Here is a 20249-nt window from a genome sequence, read left to right on the forward strand (position 1 = left end):
GCACCGTCGGCACTAGTCGGACCCCTGTCGGCAGCTTTTCAGCCGATTCAGCATGGTGAATCGGCGGAGCCCGTCGGTGAGAGAGATCACTCTGATCGGCTGTTCAGCTTAGCGAATCAGTGCAGACTGTACATGCCAGTTGGTCGTCGGCTGTGGTCTTTGCGGTGTGTTCAAGTGCTACTTTTTGGCCCAGACGGCAGGCGACGTGAGGCGACGCAACAGTCGGCCTTCATCGCCGCTCGCCAGGTTGGTGTGTCTGGGCCCTTAAATGTGTCTCACATTTGCATGTTGAAAAGAGTTATTTCTGAAGCAAAATATGGCGTATGTCGGGTGTCTTGACCATATTGTGGTTCATGTTAAACTAAGTACTGAGTGATGTCAAATCATTAAATACAGTAAGTTCTTAGATGAAATTCACCAGACGTTGCATGACTGACATGATCCACCACCTCTGAAGAATCTATCTCAATGCTACGCTCCTTTTTCTGTAAGGAGGGCCAGGTGAGTCAGCTGAGGCAGGTTAATTCCTCCGTGCTAATCAGGCTTGTCGTGACAGGAAGTGTCTGTGGAATTTATCGGCGACTCATAATCAGGACAAAAGGAACTGAGAGCACCGAAGAGCGACATAAACCTATGTATGTGACTGCTTTAGTAGGTTTAGCACAACTTAACAAGTTATTACCCCACACCCATTTTGCAGCTTTGACCTCGCTTGCCCCTTAATGGCAAAAAAAAACAAGCTTAGTTCCTTTTAGTTGTGAAGATGATAATATCTGTGCTGTGATTATGCTGTGGATGAATAGTACTAGAGTAGTACAGAGCTTTTTGTATTTATCCAATAAGATTTTGGTTCCTTTCCCCCCTTTTCCTCCCCAACTGTATCCAGCCAATTACCCTATTTTCCAAACTGTCCCGGTCTCTGCTCCACCCCCTCTGCTGATCCGGGGAGGGCTGCAGACTACCACATGCCTCCTCCCATACATGTGGAGTCACCAGCCGCTTCTTTTCACCGGACAGTGAGGAATTTCACCAGGGGGACGTAACGCGTGGGAGGATCACGCTATTCCCCCCAGTTCCCCCTCCCCCCTGAACAGGTGCCCCGACCGACCAGAGGAGGCGCTAGTCCAGCGACCAGGACACATACCCACGTCCGGCTTCCCACCCACAGACACGGCCAATTGTGTCTGTAGAGACGCCCGAACAAGCCGGAGGTAAGACGGGGATTCGAACCAGAGATCCCCGTGTGGGCAGGCAACAGAAGAGACCGCTACACCACCCGGACGCCTCCAATAAGATTTTAAGAGTAATAATCGCCATACTTCAGTGATGGATTTGACAAAACGAATCCCATCATTGGCTCCTTTAATCTTGGCCAGGCAGTCACTGAAGTATTCCCAGTAGTCCTTCCTGGTTCCAAGAAACGTGGTCTTCTCCTTTTGATCAAACTGTAAAAAGCAGAGTAGAAACTGGAGCGGAAACAACGTTTACATTTGGAACGCGTGATGCTGTTGATCAAATGCTTCCAATGACATGAAGAAACCGCTTTCTAAAAGCTACGCATTCATTTTGTAAAAAATAAATAAAAATAACTTGAACATTTCAGTCAAGTATCTAAAACGTACAGGATAGAATCTGCATCATGACAACATTTTGACAACAAGGGGCTCAAACTACCTGCTGTTGGGAAAAAAAGCCAGTCACTTTTGGAAACGCTGGAAATTGGGGTTTACATTTTCAAAACTGTAGATGTGTCATTTGAGTCCAAAACCCTTGACTTATTCACATCTCCATTAACGTGTCACATGAGGATAGAACAAATGTTACCTGCAGCAGATACTCCAGTTTGTAGGAGAACTTGTGCAGGTTGGTGCTGTCATCTGTGATTGGCTCTCCACTTTCCCTGTACTCCTTAGCAAGCTCTGCAACAGCCTCTGCAATTCAGAGAGGAGATGTACAAAACCAATGATGTTAACGCAAAATTAGACTGTTACCAAACATATACGTAACTAAATAAAAAACCTGGAGTCTGAATAAAGAGATAAAAAAACCAACTTGGGGAACAGATTTTAACACATAACCCACAGATGAGCTTCCACTTTTGTATATAGATGTGCTTTTGGTTGGTCTTAAGCAGACTGGAGTCGCAGCTTTGTGTAACATATTTAATGGTAATTTCCCCCTAATCTAATGATTTGTCAGGCCAGAAAAAACGTGCAAGAAGGACAAAGGCAAAAAACATCTTCATGGATATTGTATATACTAAAAAGAGAAAAACTGACAATTTAATGTTTATGTTAAATTCCAGGCAAATTTTAGGTCATTCGGTGAGGAACAACAGCAGAAACAGCTAACTTACAGCCAAACTGACGTGTGAGTATCTTACCAACACACTCGCATCCCAAGAACAACCGCCTGGACACCTCACTGTCCTTTCCTTTCACTCTTTTCCTATTTCCCCCCTTCCTCACACATGCCGACTCTGTATATCAACCACTTGCCTCTTATCCATCGTAAAAACTGGAAAGACACCCGTGATGGGTGCAACCTTGAAACGCACTCCCCATTTCTCTGCATGCCGACAGAGGCTTTCTGCTCCCACCACACCCTTACCACACCCAGGGCTACGGGGACACGAGGGTAGATCCACACTCTTCCCACTGCGGCTTATGAAGACGGTCGGTCTCTTTAGAAGGTAAGGTGGTACTCATTACACTGAGAGTAGGGTCTCGTCATCGTGGCACAATTTCCTGAATTTTCTCCCTCTACTATCTAGTCACACAATGTCAGCCAACAGAGATCTGGTGCAGACCCATTCATTCACATGCGCATGCACACATGCATGCACGTACACACACACACACACACACACACACACACACAAACACACACATTGTTGAATGTACACAGACACACATAGGCACACACACACACAACGCTGGCGTACCATGCAGATCTCTGATAATCCTCTGGAGTTGGTTCTCTCCAACCACAGCGCCAGCAGCCATGGGCCCAACTCTGTCTCCCTGGCAACGGGGGGTCACGGGGTCACATCCAGTCTGCTGAATCAGAGAATGAGAAACAGCCAGGAACAAAGGATCATTGGGAATGGTCAAACGCACTGACACACTGACACACACACACACACACGCACAATAATGAAAGTTGATGCTCATGGCAGGTACTTTGACCAGTTGTGTTAATGGACTGTATAAGGTAGCACTCAAGTCTACCTGCACTTTGCCTGACTGCACCAACAGGTAGCATGCAGCAGCTGTTCCTTTACTTCAGATCTGAAAGGAAGTATTACAGATGCAGGCACAATTACTGGATGGGTAGAATAAATGATGCCGCTAGCTTGAAAAGCAAATAACCCGTGGTCCCCTTACCTACTCAGCCCAGGTTTTTAAACGACTGACTCCTGCTTACTTCTCATAACGTCTCGGCTACGGCTTATTCTTTATATCCGAACCATTCACCCATACACACTGGTAAAATGCAAATACTCTAATATGCTGAGTGTTGTTTTTTCAAATAAACTGTCCAAACAAAATAAAGCATGTAAATCTCTAGCTGCACGTTTCTTACTTGACATAGCTCACGTTCAGCAAGTTGTCTGCTTTTACGTGTAATACCACCACGTGTGAAAATGAACCTCGCCGTAATAACAAGTATTCTTTATCTTGTCATTACTAGCCCCCTGCTCCTGAACTAGCCCCCTGCTCCTGGACTAGCCCCCTGCTCCTGAATTAGCCCCCTGCTCCTGGACTAACCCCCTGCTCCTGGACTAGCCCCCTGCTCCTGAACTAGCCACCCCCTGCTCTGGACTAGCCCCCTGCTCCTGAACTAGCCCCCTGCTCCTGGACGAGCCCCCTGCTCCTAAACTAGCCCCCTACTCCTGAACTAGCCCTCTGCTCCTGGACTAGCCCCCTGCTCTTGAACTAGCCACCCCCTGCTCCTGGACTACCCCCTGCTCCGACCCCCGGTGGGGCAGCGCAGGAGACGACAGGCGGCGCCCCTTCTTGGATTAATAATGGTGTGGTCGCCCGGCGTGGTGTCTTGGGGGAAGGGGGTTATAAAGTTTGGGTACGTTGACAGCATAAGTGACTGGGCTCCAACAAATCCGACTACCCTACCATCTAACCGAACAAATCTAGCTTTACGACACTGAGGTCGGTTCTGCTAGCTTGTCAGCTGTTTCGAGCCACTACAGACGTCTCTGTGTTATTCTCAGTAACGTTCTTACGGAGCGAGAATTTGATTGACAGTTTAACAGCAAGGCGATACAGTACATTCTACATGGGTATTTCTGTTCTCATATTTTCGAAATAACTGCTGGTGACTCGATAAAAGAAAAAAAATAACTTGAACATACTTCTCAGGACAAGAGGCAAGTCCAAAACAACCGCAGCTAGTTTGCTTGTGCGTATAAACTTGTTGTCTCTGTGGAACGCCTGACAGGCGTCATGTCGTCCATTGAGAAAAGGAGACTGAACACCGCGACCAATAGGAAAGAGGTTAGTAGGCGGGACAAAACAATTACCATAGTTTGGTAGTCGTTGCACAGTAAACAGACACGTCATGTGACCAGTAAACCGAAAGACGCTAAATAAATAAATAAATAAATAAATAAATATGCATAATAATAATAATAATAATAATAATAATAATAATAATAACAATAATAATTCGGGACCGTATCCTTGTTTTGTTTTTGTCTCAATTATTTATGCCTTAATTTACCAGTTCAGCTCCGTACACCTTTATAACGTTAAAAGACCAATACAAACCTGGAAGAATATCAACAATATGAATGTGTAACGGGGTCAGTATCGCTGTAGGGGGCCTTTCGGTGTCCGGTACATTAATAACTCATTTGCCACGTTCACTTATACTCATTAAAAGGAATCAAATGGCTCGTTAGATACATTTTCTCAGGTTTTTTTCCAGTTTTGTATAAAAGGATGCATGCTCGTTTGCTATGTCGCATGCACATTGCACTGCTCATTCAATGTAACTGTGAGTAATAGTCAAATCATATAGTCAAATTGTGAGTAGTAGTCAAATCATATAGTCAAATCATAAAATTTAAAAAAAAATTTTCTATATTATTATTTTGTAAAATAAGACATTATTTAACTTAAGTGTATTGATCATTTGGTAATAAAAATCATTTTTTTTTAATTTAATAACTAAGAAAAGTTTGTGTGTCCCTTAGATATATATAAAAGGCATGCATGTGTGGGTTAGCACTCCTGTCTGTGCCCTGGACCGAGGCATGGCAAGAATCAATCAATGAAGTTGCATTTTATATCGAAGTCAAAGTACCTTTATTGTCCCCTTGAAGGGAAATTAGTTTTGCAGCCATTATAAAAACTCTCACACAAAGACAAAACATACAAACACCAAGGCGGAAGTGACAACAGGACATAGTGGGCAAGGAGAACCAAAGTAGTTCAAATATAAAATATACAGACCAAGGAAACAAGTGAACTACAGACAACACCGTGCAGTGATATGCAGTCAGGGGAGGCAGGGGAAGCAGTGCCTCACCCAGGCTAATAAGAGGGGGGGGGAGAAATATCATGATTGTTACAAACAAAATAGTTATTTATTTATTTATTTTAACTTTAATTTGTTAAGATTGTTGTAAAAAATAATAACAAAAAATCATGTAAACTTGTTGTTTCATCAATAAAAGCCGTGCTCTATTCAGGATGGCTTGCTCCCGAAGCTAGCATTGGTGAACGCAGGCTGCTGAGGCAGAGTCTGCTTGTGCCTCTCTCTGGCACAAATACATATAGTTCACTGCCTACCCAGCCATGGACCTCGCTGCACCTTACCACAGATGTATAGCGCTTTTCCAGCTGCAACAGTCACTCAAAGCGCTGGAGCTGATCCCCGGGCGCTGCACGGCAGCTGCCAGCTGCTCCTGGCTGCACAGCTAGGATGGGGTAAATGCGGAGCGCAAGTTCCCTGCGGGGCTCAAGAAAGTATCTCAAAGTCAAAACAGAAAAAGATTGTCCACCTTGTCATATTGATGTTTTTTAAATAGTAATGCAACTACGCTGGGAAATATCTGTAGTGTATTCAAAAGCTGGGGGGGGGGGCAATGATACACAAATAAAAATCTTCATCCAAATATCACAGTTTATAGGCACAAATTGTATGTGTTTCTTTAAAAACAGATGGTTTACATAAAATATTTTCTTTGTTTATAATTTGAAGGCAAACAATTAACCGTGTTTATGAAAGGGACATCATACCTTTCAGAAACTGTAATTTTCATCTTATTGGTATGAAAATATATTTGACAGTAATGTATAACAGTGAATTGCCCTTCTGTGATAAATAAAGTTGTCTGAATCTGTATATGTCCATGACAGGGGCGAGGACATATCTTATGGGTTATTCACCGAATATTGGCTGGAAATTATCTGAAAATAGGTGTGGGAGCTCAACTAATATATATTTCTGCAACATGAGTGTCTACTATTTATGATAAGACATAAAGGAAACGGGAAATTAAAACCAAAATGTTTGAGTATTGTGAGGGTTGAAAGGCATTCTATGGTGATACTGACTCAATGACAATTTCCTTTGTTGGGGCAACACCATTAGAGTATGCCCCTTTTCTCAAAATGTGAGCAAGAAATATAATCAGGGTCTCCCCCAGCCCACGTTGTTCTGCCTCAGTTTGCTAAGTGTCATATAATTCCGTTGAAAGAATAACAAAGATCCAATATGGGATTGTGAGAGAGATGTTGGTGTATGATGGGCCCAGTCCTGAATTCATTCATTCCTGCGACAACATCCCTGCTTGGCAAGGGACCGACAATGCTGGGATGGAGAACACACACAATGCAGACGATGCCAGTGTAACGCTTTAACCTTTCTGTATATGCATTTGGAGGGTTGCAAAACGCATGCACGAGTTCTCGTTGTAGATTTCGCTTTTGCATTTAATACAATCCACCATTAATCCTGCTGACACAGTGAAAGAGCAGTTGGGACACAGAACTAATTCTAGATTTGCTTATAGACAGATCTCAAAGGGGAAGCAACACCTCTGTTGGTACACCACAGGGCAGTGTGCTGCACCTTTGCTATACATTTTATACACAGACTGTTGTCACAGCAGACACCCTGGAGACCATATAATTAGGTTTGCAGATGTCACCGCCTTGGTCAGCTTATTAGAGCAGGATGATGTCAAGCATGGTCTGTGTTAAGTGTTGTTATTTGATGGCGCCTTACTCATTGTATTACGGTACATTCGGATGTGACGTAGCCATGTTCTCAGTGTGCGACAGTGTGTGTTGTAAGAGTCGGTAGTAGAGAGCTAAGACCTGCTGTATTTGCCTAAATTAATATGTCTAACGTTAAAGGCTAAAGAGAAAACCGCGTTAAGCTTTGCTTTTACCCTCCATACGCGACAAGAAGATGCGCATTCCAGCTCAACAGGTTATGGGCCCAGGCAGAGTTGGACACAAGCTAGCATTCCGGAAGAAGTTTAACGCGAAGTATTACACGGAACTTCTACAGGCTATGTGGACCAGCTTGGAGGTAAGTGAGCGTTTATATCACAGAGTTTCTTAATCTGTGTTTATATTATTGGAAGAAGTTTTACGCGACGTATTATGCGTTAGCCAATGAAGCTAACAAGCTAGCTTAGCAAAGAAAAAGTAGAGCAAGCTAGTAGGCCACGGTAAAATTAGCGCGTTAGCAAAATCGCAAGCGGAGCAACCGGAGTCTTGGCACCACAGCTTTTGTTCGACGGATCCGAAGATAAGTATGAACTTTGGGGAACAAGATTCCTAGGCTGCTTACATACTCTGAAGCTAAAAGAGACTATTTTACGTGAGCCCACCGACGCTAGCGAAGAACAGTTAGCTGAAGATAGGAGGAAGAATGCTGATTGCTATGCTGAGCTAATAAGACTGATAGATGATAAAAGCCTATTGCTGATAAGACATGAAGCCGCTGATGATGGCAGGAAGGCTCTGAGAATACTGAAAGAACATTATTTCGGAAAAAGCAAGCCGCCGGTAATACATTTATACACGTCGTTGACCAAGCTATGCATGGTGGACAACGAGTGTTACCGACTACATAAGGGCGGAGAACCTCATTAAGGCTCTGAGAGATGCAGGCGAGACCATGAGTGATGGACTGATCATAGCCATGATACTAGGCGGGCTATCAGACTCTTTTAAGCCGCATAACACAAAACAAAGATAACGTTACGTTCGCAGACTTTAAAAGAAGACTACGGGTCTATGAAGAGGCGGAGAAAATGAACACGGCAAGATCTACGGATAATGTGATGAAGACATGTGCAAGGCAAGGCCAAGGCCCCACCAAGACGCACGCTAGCAACAGAAAAGATGAAGATGCCTACGTGACGTGTTACAAGTGCGGAATAAAAGGGCACAAGGCAAGAACATTTTTTCGAAAAGTGTGATGAAGTTACTGCAAAAATAATACATACCAAGAATCCCTGTGCAAGAAAAAGGGGGAACAAGATGGTGTCAGAAAAGTCGCGGAGGAAGAAAATAGTGACCAAGACCATCCCTTCAAGGCCAAGCACACAAAGAATGAGAGACCACCAGACAACGTGAAGATGAAAGTCATCATGGTGGATGCAGGAGCAACATCCCACATCGTGAACGACATCGGAAAGTTAAAAAGTTTCGACAACTCATTCCAGCCTGACACACACTCAGTGGAGTTAGCCGATGGGACCAAGTGCAGGGGAATAGCACAACGAAGATGGACGATGATGATATGTCTACTATACACACCGGACGACAGCACAAAGCACAGCTACGGGATACACTGTACATGCCTTCATACCCACATAACATCTTTTCGGTGGCAAGAGCAACAAACGGAGGGGCGACAATCGCTTTCAAGAAAGGGGACAGTCGCATGGTTACCGAGGACAGTAGCAGGTTTGACATCCACGAGAGTCGAAATTTGTATTACTTGCCAACTGTTGAGAGTGTTGACCAATGTAAAGGGTGTCACGACATGCAAACTTGGCATGAAATTTTGGGTCATTGTAACTACAAAGACGTACAAAAGTTACAAGGTGTAGTGAAAGGCATTGAGATAAAAGGAAGTGCAGTCAGACCAGATCAGTTATGTGAAGTGTGTACACAGGGCAAATTCACCCAGACGAGAAATAGGGAGTCGGACCGAAAGACTAAGAAACCCTTAGAACTAGTCCACACTGACTTAGCCGGTCCCATGCCAACACCGAGCATAGAAGGGTACAGATAGGCACAGTCTTTTACAGATGACTACTCAGGTACCATGTTGGTGTATTTTCTAAAGTCCAAAGGTGATACAGTGCAAGCCACAGAAAGGTTCTTAGCAGACATAGCACCTTACGGAGAAGTCAGGTGTGTCCGTTCAGATAACGGCACTGAGTTTACAAACCGAGACTTCCAGGCACTGTTCACCAAGAATAGGATTAGACTCGAGACGTCTGCACCCTATTCACCCCACCAAAATGGCACAGCAGAGAGAGGTTGGCGAACTCTCTATGATATGAGCAGTTGCTTACTGATAGAAAGCGAGTTACCAGATAAGCTATGGAACTACACTATGCAGACAGCAGCTTATGTGAGGAACAGGTGCTACAGCAGACGCACAAAGAAAACGCCATACGAGATGTTTACAGGCAAGAAACCAAACATATCCAAACTGCAGAAATTTGGATCAATGTGTTTTGCTTACAAGCAAGATAAAGGGAAGCTAGACTCTAGGTGCAAGCAAGGTGTTTTCATTGGCTACAATAAAAACAGCCCAGCTTATGTAGTGTACTATCCAGACACAGAGAGGGTCCAAAAGCACAGGTTGGTGAAGTTCACAATCAAGACAGCCAAAGAAAAGGAAACACAAACACCTGAGTCATACATAGAATATGGTGACAGGAATGTACATACCAGGGTCAATGACAGCAAAGAAAATGTTGTTGATTAAAATGTGGAAAATGTACCAGGTCAGGGTGTTCAGAGTGGAGTTTCTGGGACTTTACCTAAACAGACTGAACGCACACAGCCGGGCAAAGTCACTGAGACTGTAATCAGAAGGAACCCCCCGCGAACCAAGAAGAGACCAGCTTACCTTCAGGAATTCAAGACTGAGGATACAGAGGACAAACTGCAAACATGCGTGAACTCTTGTAATAGAGCAGTATGCAACATTCCTCAAACCTACCAGGATGCCGTAGCATCAACCAAATCAAGGCAGTGGAAAAATGCCATGAATGAGGAGATGTGATCACTGGAGGAGAATGAGACCTTCAGCCACACCCAGTTGCCACCAGGTAAACAGGCAGTGGGGGGTAGATGGGTCTACACACTCAAGTGTGACATAGATGGATCAGATAAATACAAGGCGAGATTCATAGCAAAAGGCTACAGTCAGAAACCAGGAACTGACTACGAGGAGACATTCTCACCCACAACTGATAAGACAAATGTAAGAGTGGTCATGCAGAAGGCAGCACAGGAGAAGCTAGTCTTACACCAGATGGACGTTGAGACAGCCTATTTGCATGCACCAATTGACTGTGAAATCTATATAGAGCAACCAGAAGGTTATGAGAAAAAGTCAGAAACGTGTGAAAAGCTAGTATGCAAGTTGCAGAAGTCTCTCTATGGTCTAAAGCAGTCAGGCACAAACTGGAATGCTATGTTACATACATGTTTGAGTGAAAATGGTTTTGTACAGAATCCCGCTTATCACTGTGTGTATATACAAGAGAAAAACATAATGGAAAGGTAATCTTGGAATACTGTCCTACTGAGCAAATGATTGCTGATGTAATGACAAAGCTCGCCACCAAGCTAAAGCTAAAGAGGTTTGCTCAAGACACGTTTGGCACTTAGTAGTGCAAAGAGTGTGTTCTCATTGTCAAGGTGAAGAAGAAGCCTTATTTCGTTGTTGTTTTGTTTTCCAGGTAATCCAATGAGCTAAGAGCGAGTGGGGGTGTTGTGTTATTTAATGGCGCCCATACTCATTGTATTACGGTACATTCGGGTGCGATGTCGCCACGTTCTCAGTGTGCGACAGTATGTGCTGGAGGAGTCGGTAGTAGAGAGCTAAGACCTGCTGTATTTGCCTGAATAAATATGCCTAACATTAAAGGCTAAGAGAAAACAGTCAAGCGTTGCTTATCCTCCATACGCAACAAGAAGATTGCGCACCCCAGCTCAACAGTCTGGTTCTAAATGATTACGTTGGCTGGTGTGAGGTCTCTGAAAACATCCAAGACCAAAGAATACGACGCTCCACCACCCCTCTATGTGGAATTAGAAGAGAGGAAATTGAGGTGGTGACTGTGTTATTATAGATCACAAACTCTCCTGGGACCAATGTGCTGATACTATATTTAAGAAGGGCCACAGCGCGCTGCTGGCTTTCTTAGAAAACTGAACTTTTTTTGATGCTGACAACAACATTTTCACTCTATTGTATAATTGCAACACCTGTACCTGACCAGGCTGACCGAAAAGCCAGACAAGGTGTGCATGGATATATCCCATCCACTTTGAGTGGTGTTATGGCAGCTCCCTTCTGGTCAAAGGTATAGATACCCCAAGATCAGAACCAAACAAGCAAAAAAACTCATTCATTCACATGACAGGAACTCAGTTGAACAAGACGTGGTAGCCCCGGGGAGTCCGGGCAAACACATGGACTAGGGGATGTGGAATACATGTCGTTTTGTTTATCTGATGTGCTTTTAATGTGTCTATATGTTCTGTGTTATACTAAAATTGCCTCTTGTGGGACATTACAGTTTTCTAAGTCTAAGTCTAACTGCTGAAAGAGGAACAAAACGTCACGTAAAATATCACGGAGGAAACTGTCGCTTTGTCCTATGGTGCCAGCTAAAAGCCACTACAGACGCTCTGCTGTGTTTAAGTGAAGGGAAAGTCCAACGCCCATCAAACTACTTACTCAAAGAACAGGTAAGTCGTTTCATTTATTTTCAATATCATTGTCTTTACAACACAATCATATTCATTAAAACCATTCGGTTTAAGCGGAAACAAAATAGATGAGGGGTCCTCACACACAAGACTTTATGTTAACATGTGTCCTCTCTTTAGATCCATGTTTTCTCTCTCACTTAACACTCTGACATATACTGAACATATAGTTTAGATCCTGGACGCCAACATAAACAGATCCAGAGTGTTTCTGTCATTATATTCTAACCTGATAGAATTGATTGACTAATCCTCATCTTATCTCCTTTAACTTTATAAATGATTAAGATAATGGGCAATTAAATATGCTAATGACAACGAAACACTTCCAAACAATTTCTTTTTAGATCCCATTCACCCATGAATGCCTCTCTGAATGACAGTGAATATGGCTATGATGACTATGGCGATGAAGTCTGTGACAAAGATGAGGTGGTCAGATTTGAATCCATTGCCATCCCGCTCTTCTTCTCTTTGGTGATCACCCTGAGCCTCATAGGAAACGTTCTGGTCCTTGTGATCCTGGCTTTATATGAAAACTTCAAGTCTCTCACCAACATTTTCATCCTCAACCTGGCAATCTCGGACCTCATATTCACTGCCGGTCTCCCCTTCTGGGCAATTTACCACGTGTGGGGCTGGGTACTCTCAGATATCCTCTGCAAAATGGTGACCTTCGTTTTCTTCATTGGGTTTTACAGCAGCATCATGTTTTTGACAGTCATGACCATACACAGATACCTGGTTGTGGTTTATCCGCTGTCTGAACACGGCATGCAGAAAGTCAGCTACAGAGTCCTTGTGTCTGTAATTGTGTGGCTGACCAGCATCGGGGCAGCCATGCCTTCCCTACTCTTCAGCACTATCATCGTGTTCCACCACAAAGACGGAGACTCCTTTGGCTGTGAATATGGGGTTCACTTGTGGAAATACGTCAGCACATACCAGCAGGTTATTTTCTTCTTGGTTGCTTTTGGAATCATGGGCTTCTGCTATGTCCAAATACTTGTAAAAATTGCAAAGACACGATGCCACATGAAGAGCAGGACAGTAAAGCGGATTTTCTGCATTGTGTCCGTGTTCTTCCTCGGCTGGATACCTTACAGTGTGGTCATCTTTCTGCAGACGCTGGCGGACCAAGCGGTACCCCCGCTGCACGAGTGTGAGGCGAGCACGCGCCTCGACTACGCCTTCTACGTGTGCCGACTCGTGGCTTTCTCCCACTGCAGCCTCAACCCCGTCTTCTACGCGTTTGTCGGTGTCAAGTTCAGAAACCACATGAAATCCATCACGCTTCGACTGCTCCGTCGACAAAACCGAGCGGAGGAACAACACATTAGGATGCCAAATGTCCAGTCGAACGGGACGATGTCCTAATCACGGCTCGAGTGCCACCGGGTTCTCTAGGATCCGTTGCTCTGTGATTGGTTTATATTTGTTTGATTTATTTTGCATTTGTGAAGCCACAACTCATCTCAGCAAAGTTGCAGAAATTGTGATATGGTTTGCAAAAGTTGCGTTTATTTTCAGCGTTGCTTTCTATTGATTTTGTGTGTGTGTGTGGGGGGGGGGGTTTATTGTGCTCGACGGCTCATTGGGACAGCCGATGGTCCAAACTTTTAAATGAATTGTCTTGTTGTTCATTGTCATTTTCCATATATAAGGTGATAAAAACTTCACACACACATCATCATCGTCATCGTCATCATCACCCAGGCCAATTCAGTCTTGATGAACCGTAGCCTACTCCGCTGGGGCCCGCGCGGACTCAAATGACGGAATAGCGGATGTCAGGGTGCATCCGCCTGCCCGTGTTTAGTTTTTGTTGTTTTTTCTTAAACGATACATTTACAACAATAAGGTAAACATTAAAACTGGAAACGTTTCATCCTCTAGAAAACACTGAGCAGACACCACAAGAGATGTAAAACATGTACACAGACCATACAAAAAGGCATAAAATAAATAAATTAAGCAGAATAAAACATAAAATAACCACGAATAAATCAATTAAGCAGAATAAAACATAAAATAACCATGAATAAATCAATTAAGCAGAATTAAACATAAAATAACCATGAATAAATCAATTAAGCAGAATAAAACATAAAATAACCATAAATAAATCAAGTAAGCAGAATAAAATGTAAAATAACAATAAGATAACTAAATCGTAAATAATGAGGGACCAAGAGATTGTTAGTTTTTAAAATACCACGTTGGTCAGATCTTTTTCTAGTAATCTATAGAGATCTTTGGCACATTTTGATTTCATTCATTTCAGAGACTTTATAATATAGAGTTGAGTTTCATTCTAGTAGCACATGAAGATGGGTGGGGTCTTAATAAATTTAGCCTGATGAATAAAAAAAATTGGCTAAAATAAGTCAAACATTGATCCGCAGGTCCAATCTTTTATCTTCTAATAACACACCAAAAATAATACTATTATGATCCATAATATGCATTGTTGTGGTTTTTCTACTTAACCAGTCCATAAATTGTTTCCAGAACAATTGGGTATGAGGGCAAGAAACAAAGAGATGCTCTGTTGTTTCAACATCACCATTACACAAAACACACTCATTATTCTCAAAGCCACATCTTAATCTTAACTATTCACTGGAAGGATAAAAATATTCATTATTTTGTAGTCAATTTCTTTTGTTTTGGGTGGAAGTGGGTATTTGAAGAGTTTGGTTCTCAAGTTGGATGCTGTTGGTTGGTGAAAAATGTTTAAAATATCGTTTCTGTCAGACTGGCCAGGGTATGAATCGTTTGTTAGAACAGACCGAGTGGATCTGTTTGAACGCCTTTCATCAAGAACACGAGTTCCGTGTGTAAAAGGTGTGGGAGGTGGGATGAGGACTGAGGATAAGCTGCTGTACTTCCTGCTGAGATAAGAAACGTGTTGGGTGTGTAAAAGGTGTGGGAGGTGGGATGAGGACTGAGGATAAGCTGCTGTACTTCCTGCTAAGGTAAGAAATGTGTTGGGTGTGGCGTTGATACGAGATTTAAATTAGTTGCGACTGCAATCAAAATTGAAATTATAACAAAAATCTTTATACGATAATACATCCCCATTTACGTCTAACGGGTCCATTACACACCAAATAGTTCTATCCACCCGGTTCCTATTTAAACAAAAACAACCCCATGCCCGCACGAAGCTCCGGTTTCGTGACCGCGCGGGCCTAGCGCTCGCGTACCGGTATCACACAAAACACGGCTCGGCATGAAACTTTCACGTCGACACGCATTTCGTGTGGCACCGGAAACCCTCTTTATATTCTTCTTCGTGGCTTTACAACTGTTATACAGTATGGAGACGATGTTTTTCCTCATCCGTACTTCTCATGTCCCTCGCTGACATGCTGGACCCCCCCCCTCTCTCTCCTTCCCTTCGTTAAGCGGTCCAACATACCGCCTCCGCGAGGGTTTTCTTCCCAACGCAGCCTGGCAACAGTGCAGCTCGTCTTCCTCATCCGAGGACGGCGCCATGTTGTTTACGGTCCGTAACTTCCGGCGGAAAAGGGAAATGACGCGCAAAGACTGTGGGAAATGTAGGCCTTGAGTATGTGTTGGGACGACTGGACTATGGAAAGACCGTGAAAAGGTGTGGTCCGTCCGCACAGGGTGCGGGCCTGTGCTGCTGAACGTGGTGTCATGTGTTGTTCTCTGAGTTCCGCAATGAACTAGAAAGGTTTTTTATTTAACTTCTGCCTGCTCCTTTTCCAACTGCCGAGATCTAAACTAGGAAGTAAAAACACGCAGGGACCCAGAAGGGAGCCGTTACAGGGAAGGTCAGTAACCAGAGGGGTGTGTGTGTGTGATTATGGCCGAGTCTAGTTTATTGGCGCGGGTATTTTGATTCGGTCTAATAAATTCCAATAAAATCCTGACAAGTTCAACATATCATATGATTTTGTAACTCCTCTGGTACCAAATATCATTTTCCTCGCTGTCAAAAATGGATTTACGCCCATAGCGTCTGGAAGGGTTGGCCATATTGATGGGAAACAGTCACTTGGCACGATTAAAGCTTACATTTAAAATCACGTGTGCTGTGTATTTTTTTCCAGTTTGCACCAACATGTGTTTCAAAGCTTGCATAAAAAACATCTGCAGGCAGAAGTGTGTTGAGTCCTGCAAGCGGACCATAAGCAACAGCAGCAGTGGGAGTTGTACTGGGGCCATTGGCATGAATTTTAAATGTTGACTTGTGTCCTGATGCAGATGTTTTGTTCTGAAATACAAATGACCGATAATGCTCTCAAGAGTTTTACATATTTTATTTCTGCATATTAATAGTTAGTATGATACGTTCATGCCACCCCAGACAGCATCCGGATGTGGGCCACTTCAAGCAGTGACGCGGCACTGACGGCCTTCTTCGGGCCCTGACAAAGTGGATGTGAGCCTGAAGTGGCCCACATGTATAACAGCAAATATGGCCCAAACATGCCAAATCAAATGTGGGCCTTTTTGGCAAAGATGCGGTGCTCTGGGCAACATGTAATCTGGATGTGACCCTGAAGTGGCCCGTGTGGTAAATGGTGAATATGGCCCAAATATCACAAAACACATATGGGCCACCTTTGGCAAATATGTGGCACATACAGCATTGCTATGGCTTGGTTCTGGCCCAGATCTGACAAACGGGAGCGGACCGCCCAAGTGCCATCATTGCATGTGGTATGTGGGCCAGATGAACGTGTCAGTGTGGGACGGGTCCGGGCCACAGCGATTTTGTTACCTGGGGTTGCATCAAAAATGAAAAATGGTGATCGTGCTGCCAATGTTCTTAACAGCTCCATTGACTACGGCGTGTAACACACTCAACAAACTCAGTAGTCAGTTTGGCTACAGGACCAAGGGGGGGCATCACTTTTCCAATACTAGTAAAGAGTTCAAATACTGTCCGAGTATAAACGGCAGATACATGGTGCTTTGTCTCAGTAATTCAGTAGTTTCTAACACTTAACTAATGCTGCATTTGTGTAGTTATAAAGTGTTACTGAGGCTTCCTGTGTTTTTGTGGTGAGCATGGCAGGGTGCAAGTGGCCGGGTTTGAAGCCGCTTCCTCAGGAAATGATAACGGGCCGCTTGACACAAGTGAAACTTCTGAGGAAGTGGAAAAGGTGCCAGAAACAAACGTTGCCCATATGGTTCTGCTCTCTACCTCCTGCAGAGCAACACAGACGCAGAGTCTTCCAAGTGTCTTCTAAGGGGACGAGGAAAACAAACGTGGTCATTAAATATTCAAGCATTAGAAAATCCTACACAGTCACAGACCTCATGCGTCTGCCCGTGTGTGTGAGAACCCGGCTTGTGACTAGAATATAAATCACTTGCTTCCACAAAACATCACACAACACATACGGGCCACCTGTATGTGGCACATGCAGCATTGCTATGGCTTGGTTCTGGCCCAGATCTGGCAAACAGTAGCGGACTGCCCAAGTGCCATCATTCCACCCGGTATGTGGGCCGGATGAACTTGTCGGGTGTGGGACGGGTCCGGGCCACAGCAGTTTTGCTACCTGGGATGTTGCTGCTTAGATATCAGAATGGTTTCAAACTTTAATAGCAACTGTCTTTTTCTTTTCTTTGTTTTCCACAATTGTTTTTCCGCATATTTGTGCAGATGTTTTGTAAGGGTGGCGCGGTGGCGTAGTGGTTAGCGCGGTCGCCTCACAGCAAGAAGGTCCTGGGTTCGAGCCCCGGGTCGTCCTCTGTGTGGAGTTTGCATGTTGTCCCCGTGTCTGCGTGGGTTTCCTCCGGGTGCTCCGGTTTCCCCCCACAGTCCAAAGACATGTAGAATCGGCTGTACTAAATTCTCCCTAGGTGTGTGTGTGTGTGTGTGTGTGGGGGGGGGCCTGTGATGGACTGGCGGCCTGTCCAGGGCGTCTACCCGCCTGCCACCCAATGACAGCATCTCCACGACCCTGAGAGCAGGATAAGTGGTTTGGATGGATGGATGGATGGATGGATGGTTTTGTAGCGCTTATATAAGCGGGTAACTTTGCTGAAAGTGTGTTCATGGTTTCCTGCACCTTGCTGGGCTACAAAGAAGCTCCCTGATACACCAGCTACAGCAGATGCAAGGCAACACGTGAGAGTAGACTGGCCTGCTTCTTGGGGCTTGAATATGTATTTGAGCCACTGGTACTACAACGTGTTTACTCACTGAAACCAAGTATTTCCTCATCATTAAAAGTTAAATTATGTAACAATCTCAAGGAATAATATTGTAACTGGTTATTTTTTTGCCCGGTACGGGATTCGATACGAGGTGTACTGCACTACAAGGCGACATCACTAACCGCTCGGCTTAAGGGTTAGACTCGTTAACTGGACTAACGTGTCGTATTAGTAGTTTACAGTTGTCACCCTCCCCGGAAGCGCGCCCTCGCGCTTTGTTATTCCCGCGCTCCGAAGAGACTCCTGAGGATCTGCACACTTCCGGATCCCACCGCTGCCATCAATGTAACCGGTTAGTTTCTTGCCCGGTGCGGGATTCGATACGAGGTGTACTGTACAACTAGGCGACATCACTAACCGCTCGGCTAAAGGGTCAGACGCGTTAGTTGGGGGCTAACGTGTGTTATTAGTAGTTTACAATATCAAGGAACAAGCTCAAACAAGTGTTAAATCGGTTATTTGACAAGTGACTCAGGATGGCCTGAATGGATTTTCATAATCCAGATGGGAGTAAATAATCACTGCACGAGCTTCTTCAGGCCAGAAATTCAAGGGTTAAAGGATCGTCATCAATATTTCCCTCAGACAGTGAAGGCAAATAAGAATCTGGTTTTCCAGCTTAGAGAACGAGACCCATTCGTTTACCGGGGATAACTGAGCAGCCCTGCTGCAGGAATTGGAGGTCCAATGCCTTGCTTAAGGGTACTTCGGTACTATTTGTCTGGGTGAGTGAAGGGTCTTCTTGCCAAGCCCGCTCAATAAACCTCGAGCTGGAAATACTAGTTTCAGGTAACATGATACCACAAAAGTACAACAGAGGGCAGTAGCACATGCTGTGCATGCTTGGACGTAAAAGTAGAGGAGACGGTCCAAGCAGAATCACAAATAACTTACCCTGAAGGAGCAATTAAAGACAGTTAGCCTTTGGAAGCTGTCCCGTAGTAGTAGTAGTAGTAGTAGTCGTAGTAGTAGTAATAGTAGTGGTACTAGTCGTAGTAGTAGTAGTAGTCGTAGTAGTAGTAGGCGTCGTACTCGTAATAGTAGTAGTAGTAGTAGTCATAGTAGTAGTAGTTGTGGTAGTCGTAGTAGTAGTAGTCGTAGTAGTCATAGTAGTGGTAGTAGTAGTAGTAGTAGTCGTCGTAGTACTCTTAGTAGTACTCGTAGTGGTAGTAGTAGTACTCGTAGTAGTAGTAGTAGTAGTAGTCATAGTAGTGGTAGTAGTACTCGTAGTAGTAGTAGTCATAGTAGTGGTAGTAGCAGTAGTAGTACTCGTAGTAGTAGTAGTAGTCATAGTAGCGGTAGTAGTCGTAGTAGTAGTAGTAGTAGTAGTGGTGGTAGTAGTAGTAGTCGTAGTAGTAGTAGTCATAGTAGTGTTAGTAGTAGTAGTAGTGTAGTCATAGTAGTGGTAGTAGTCGTAGTAGTAGTAGTAGTCGTAGTAGTAGTAGTTGTAGTAGTAGTAGTCGTAGTAGTAGTAGTAGTCGTCGTCGTAGTAGTAGTCGTAGTAGTAGTAGTCCTAGTAGTAGTAGTAGTAGTAGTCGTCGTCGTAGTAACCTTTGGAAGCTGTTGTCGGAAAACCAAAACAGTTGCAAAGGAACTTGTGCTGTTCAGGGAACCCAACCTACTTTGAAGTGTTTGGGGTGAGCGTCGTCTGAGTAACAACCAGTATCATCTAGGCTAACCAGTATCATGTAGGCTAACCAGTATCATCTAGGCCAGTGTTTCTCAACCGGGGGTCCGCGGACCCCTAGTGGTCCGTGGTGTGATTGCAAGGGGTCCGTGAAAATAAAATATCTTTAAAAAGAAGATCCTATGACATTTATAGAAATAGGATTATTTTACTCAAATGTGACTGAGACCTTTATCTACCTAAACTATAAAGGGTAACAGGACGTTTTTCTCTAATTACATCTGTTTCACAAGTGTAATTTATTGTATTTTAATAACAGATCTCGGTCCCGTTTGCATTGTTAAAAGTTACTGCATAAAAATTCTGTTGTTACATATATCTGAAAGTTACTGAATACATATTCTGTTTTGTTA

At 44.0% G+C, this 20249-nt stretch overlaps 2 protein-coding genes across 3 annotated transcripts in view; one reads left to right on the forward strand and one right to left on the reverse strand.

Annotated features, from left to right (window-relative positions):
* The window catches only part of fyco1a (FYVE and coiled-coil domain autophagy adaptor 1a), a 56543-nt gene extending 52119 nt beyond the window's left edge, over nucleotides 1–4424 (reverse strand). The window contains exons 1-5 of one of the 2 annotated variants that reach the window (XM_056276033.1): nucleotides 4373–4424; nucleotides 3231–3290; nucleotides 2945–3059; nucleotides 1825–1931; nucleotides 1320–1445 (exon numbers count right to left, since the gene is read on the reverse strand). In XM_056276033.1, coding sequence (XP_056132008.1) covers nucleotides 1320–1445; nucleotides 1825–1931; nucleotides 2945–3005 — 294 coding nt within the window. In that variant the 5' untranslated portion in view covers nucleotides 3006–3059; nucleotides 3231–3290; nucleotides 4373–4424. The remainder of the gene's footprint in view (nucleotides 1–1319; nucleotides 1446–1824; nucleotides 1932–2944; nucleotides 3060–3230; nucleotides 3291–4372) is intronic. The other variant, XM_056276034.1, reaches the window with a different exon arrangement.
* Nucleotides 4425–11903: 7479 nt separating this feature from the next.
* xcr1a.1 (chemokine (C motif) receptor 1a, duplicate 1) lies at nucleotides 11904–13382 on the forward strand. The gene is made up of 2 exons (XM_056276756.1): nucleotides 11904–11984; nucleotides 12353–13382. The coding sequence occupies exon 2, from the start codon at nucleotides 12366–12368 to the stop codon at nucleotides 13380–13382; it is 1017 nt and encodes a 338-aa protein (XP_056132731.1). The 5' UTR covers nucleotides 11904–11984; nucleotides 12353–12365.
* The last annotated feature ends 6867 nt before the right edge of the window (nucleotides 13383–20249 follow it).

The sequence above is a fragment of the Lampris incognitus genome, chromosome 3 (assembly GCF_029633865.1).
Source record: "Lampris incognitus isolate fLamInc1 chromosome 3, fLamInc1.hap2, whole genome shotgun sequence".
Taxonomy (NCBI): Eukaryota; Metazoa; Chordata; class Actinopteri; order Lampriformes; family Lampridae; genus Lampris; species Lampris incognitus.

What these genes read in the sequence shown, in the direction of transcription:
- xcr1a.1 (XM_056276756.1), top strand. Translation starts at nt 12,366, where the DNA reads ATGAATGCCTCTCTGAATGACAGTGAATATGGCTATGATGACTATGGC.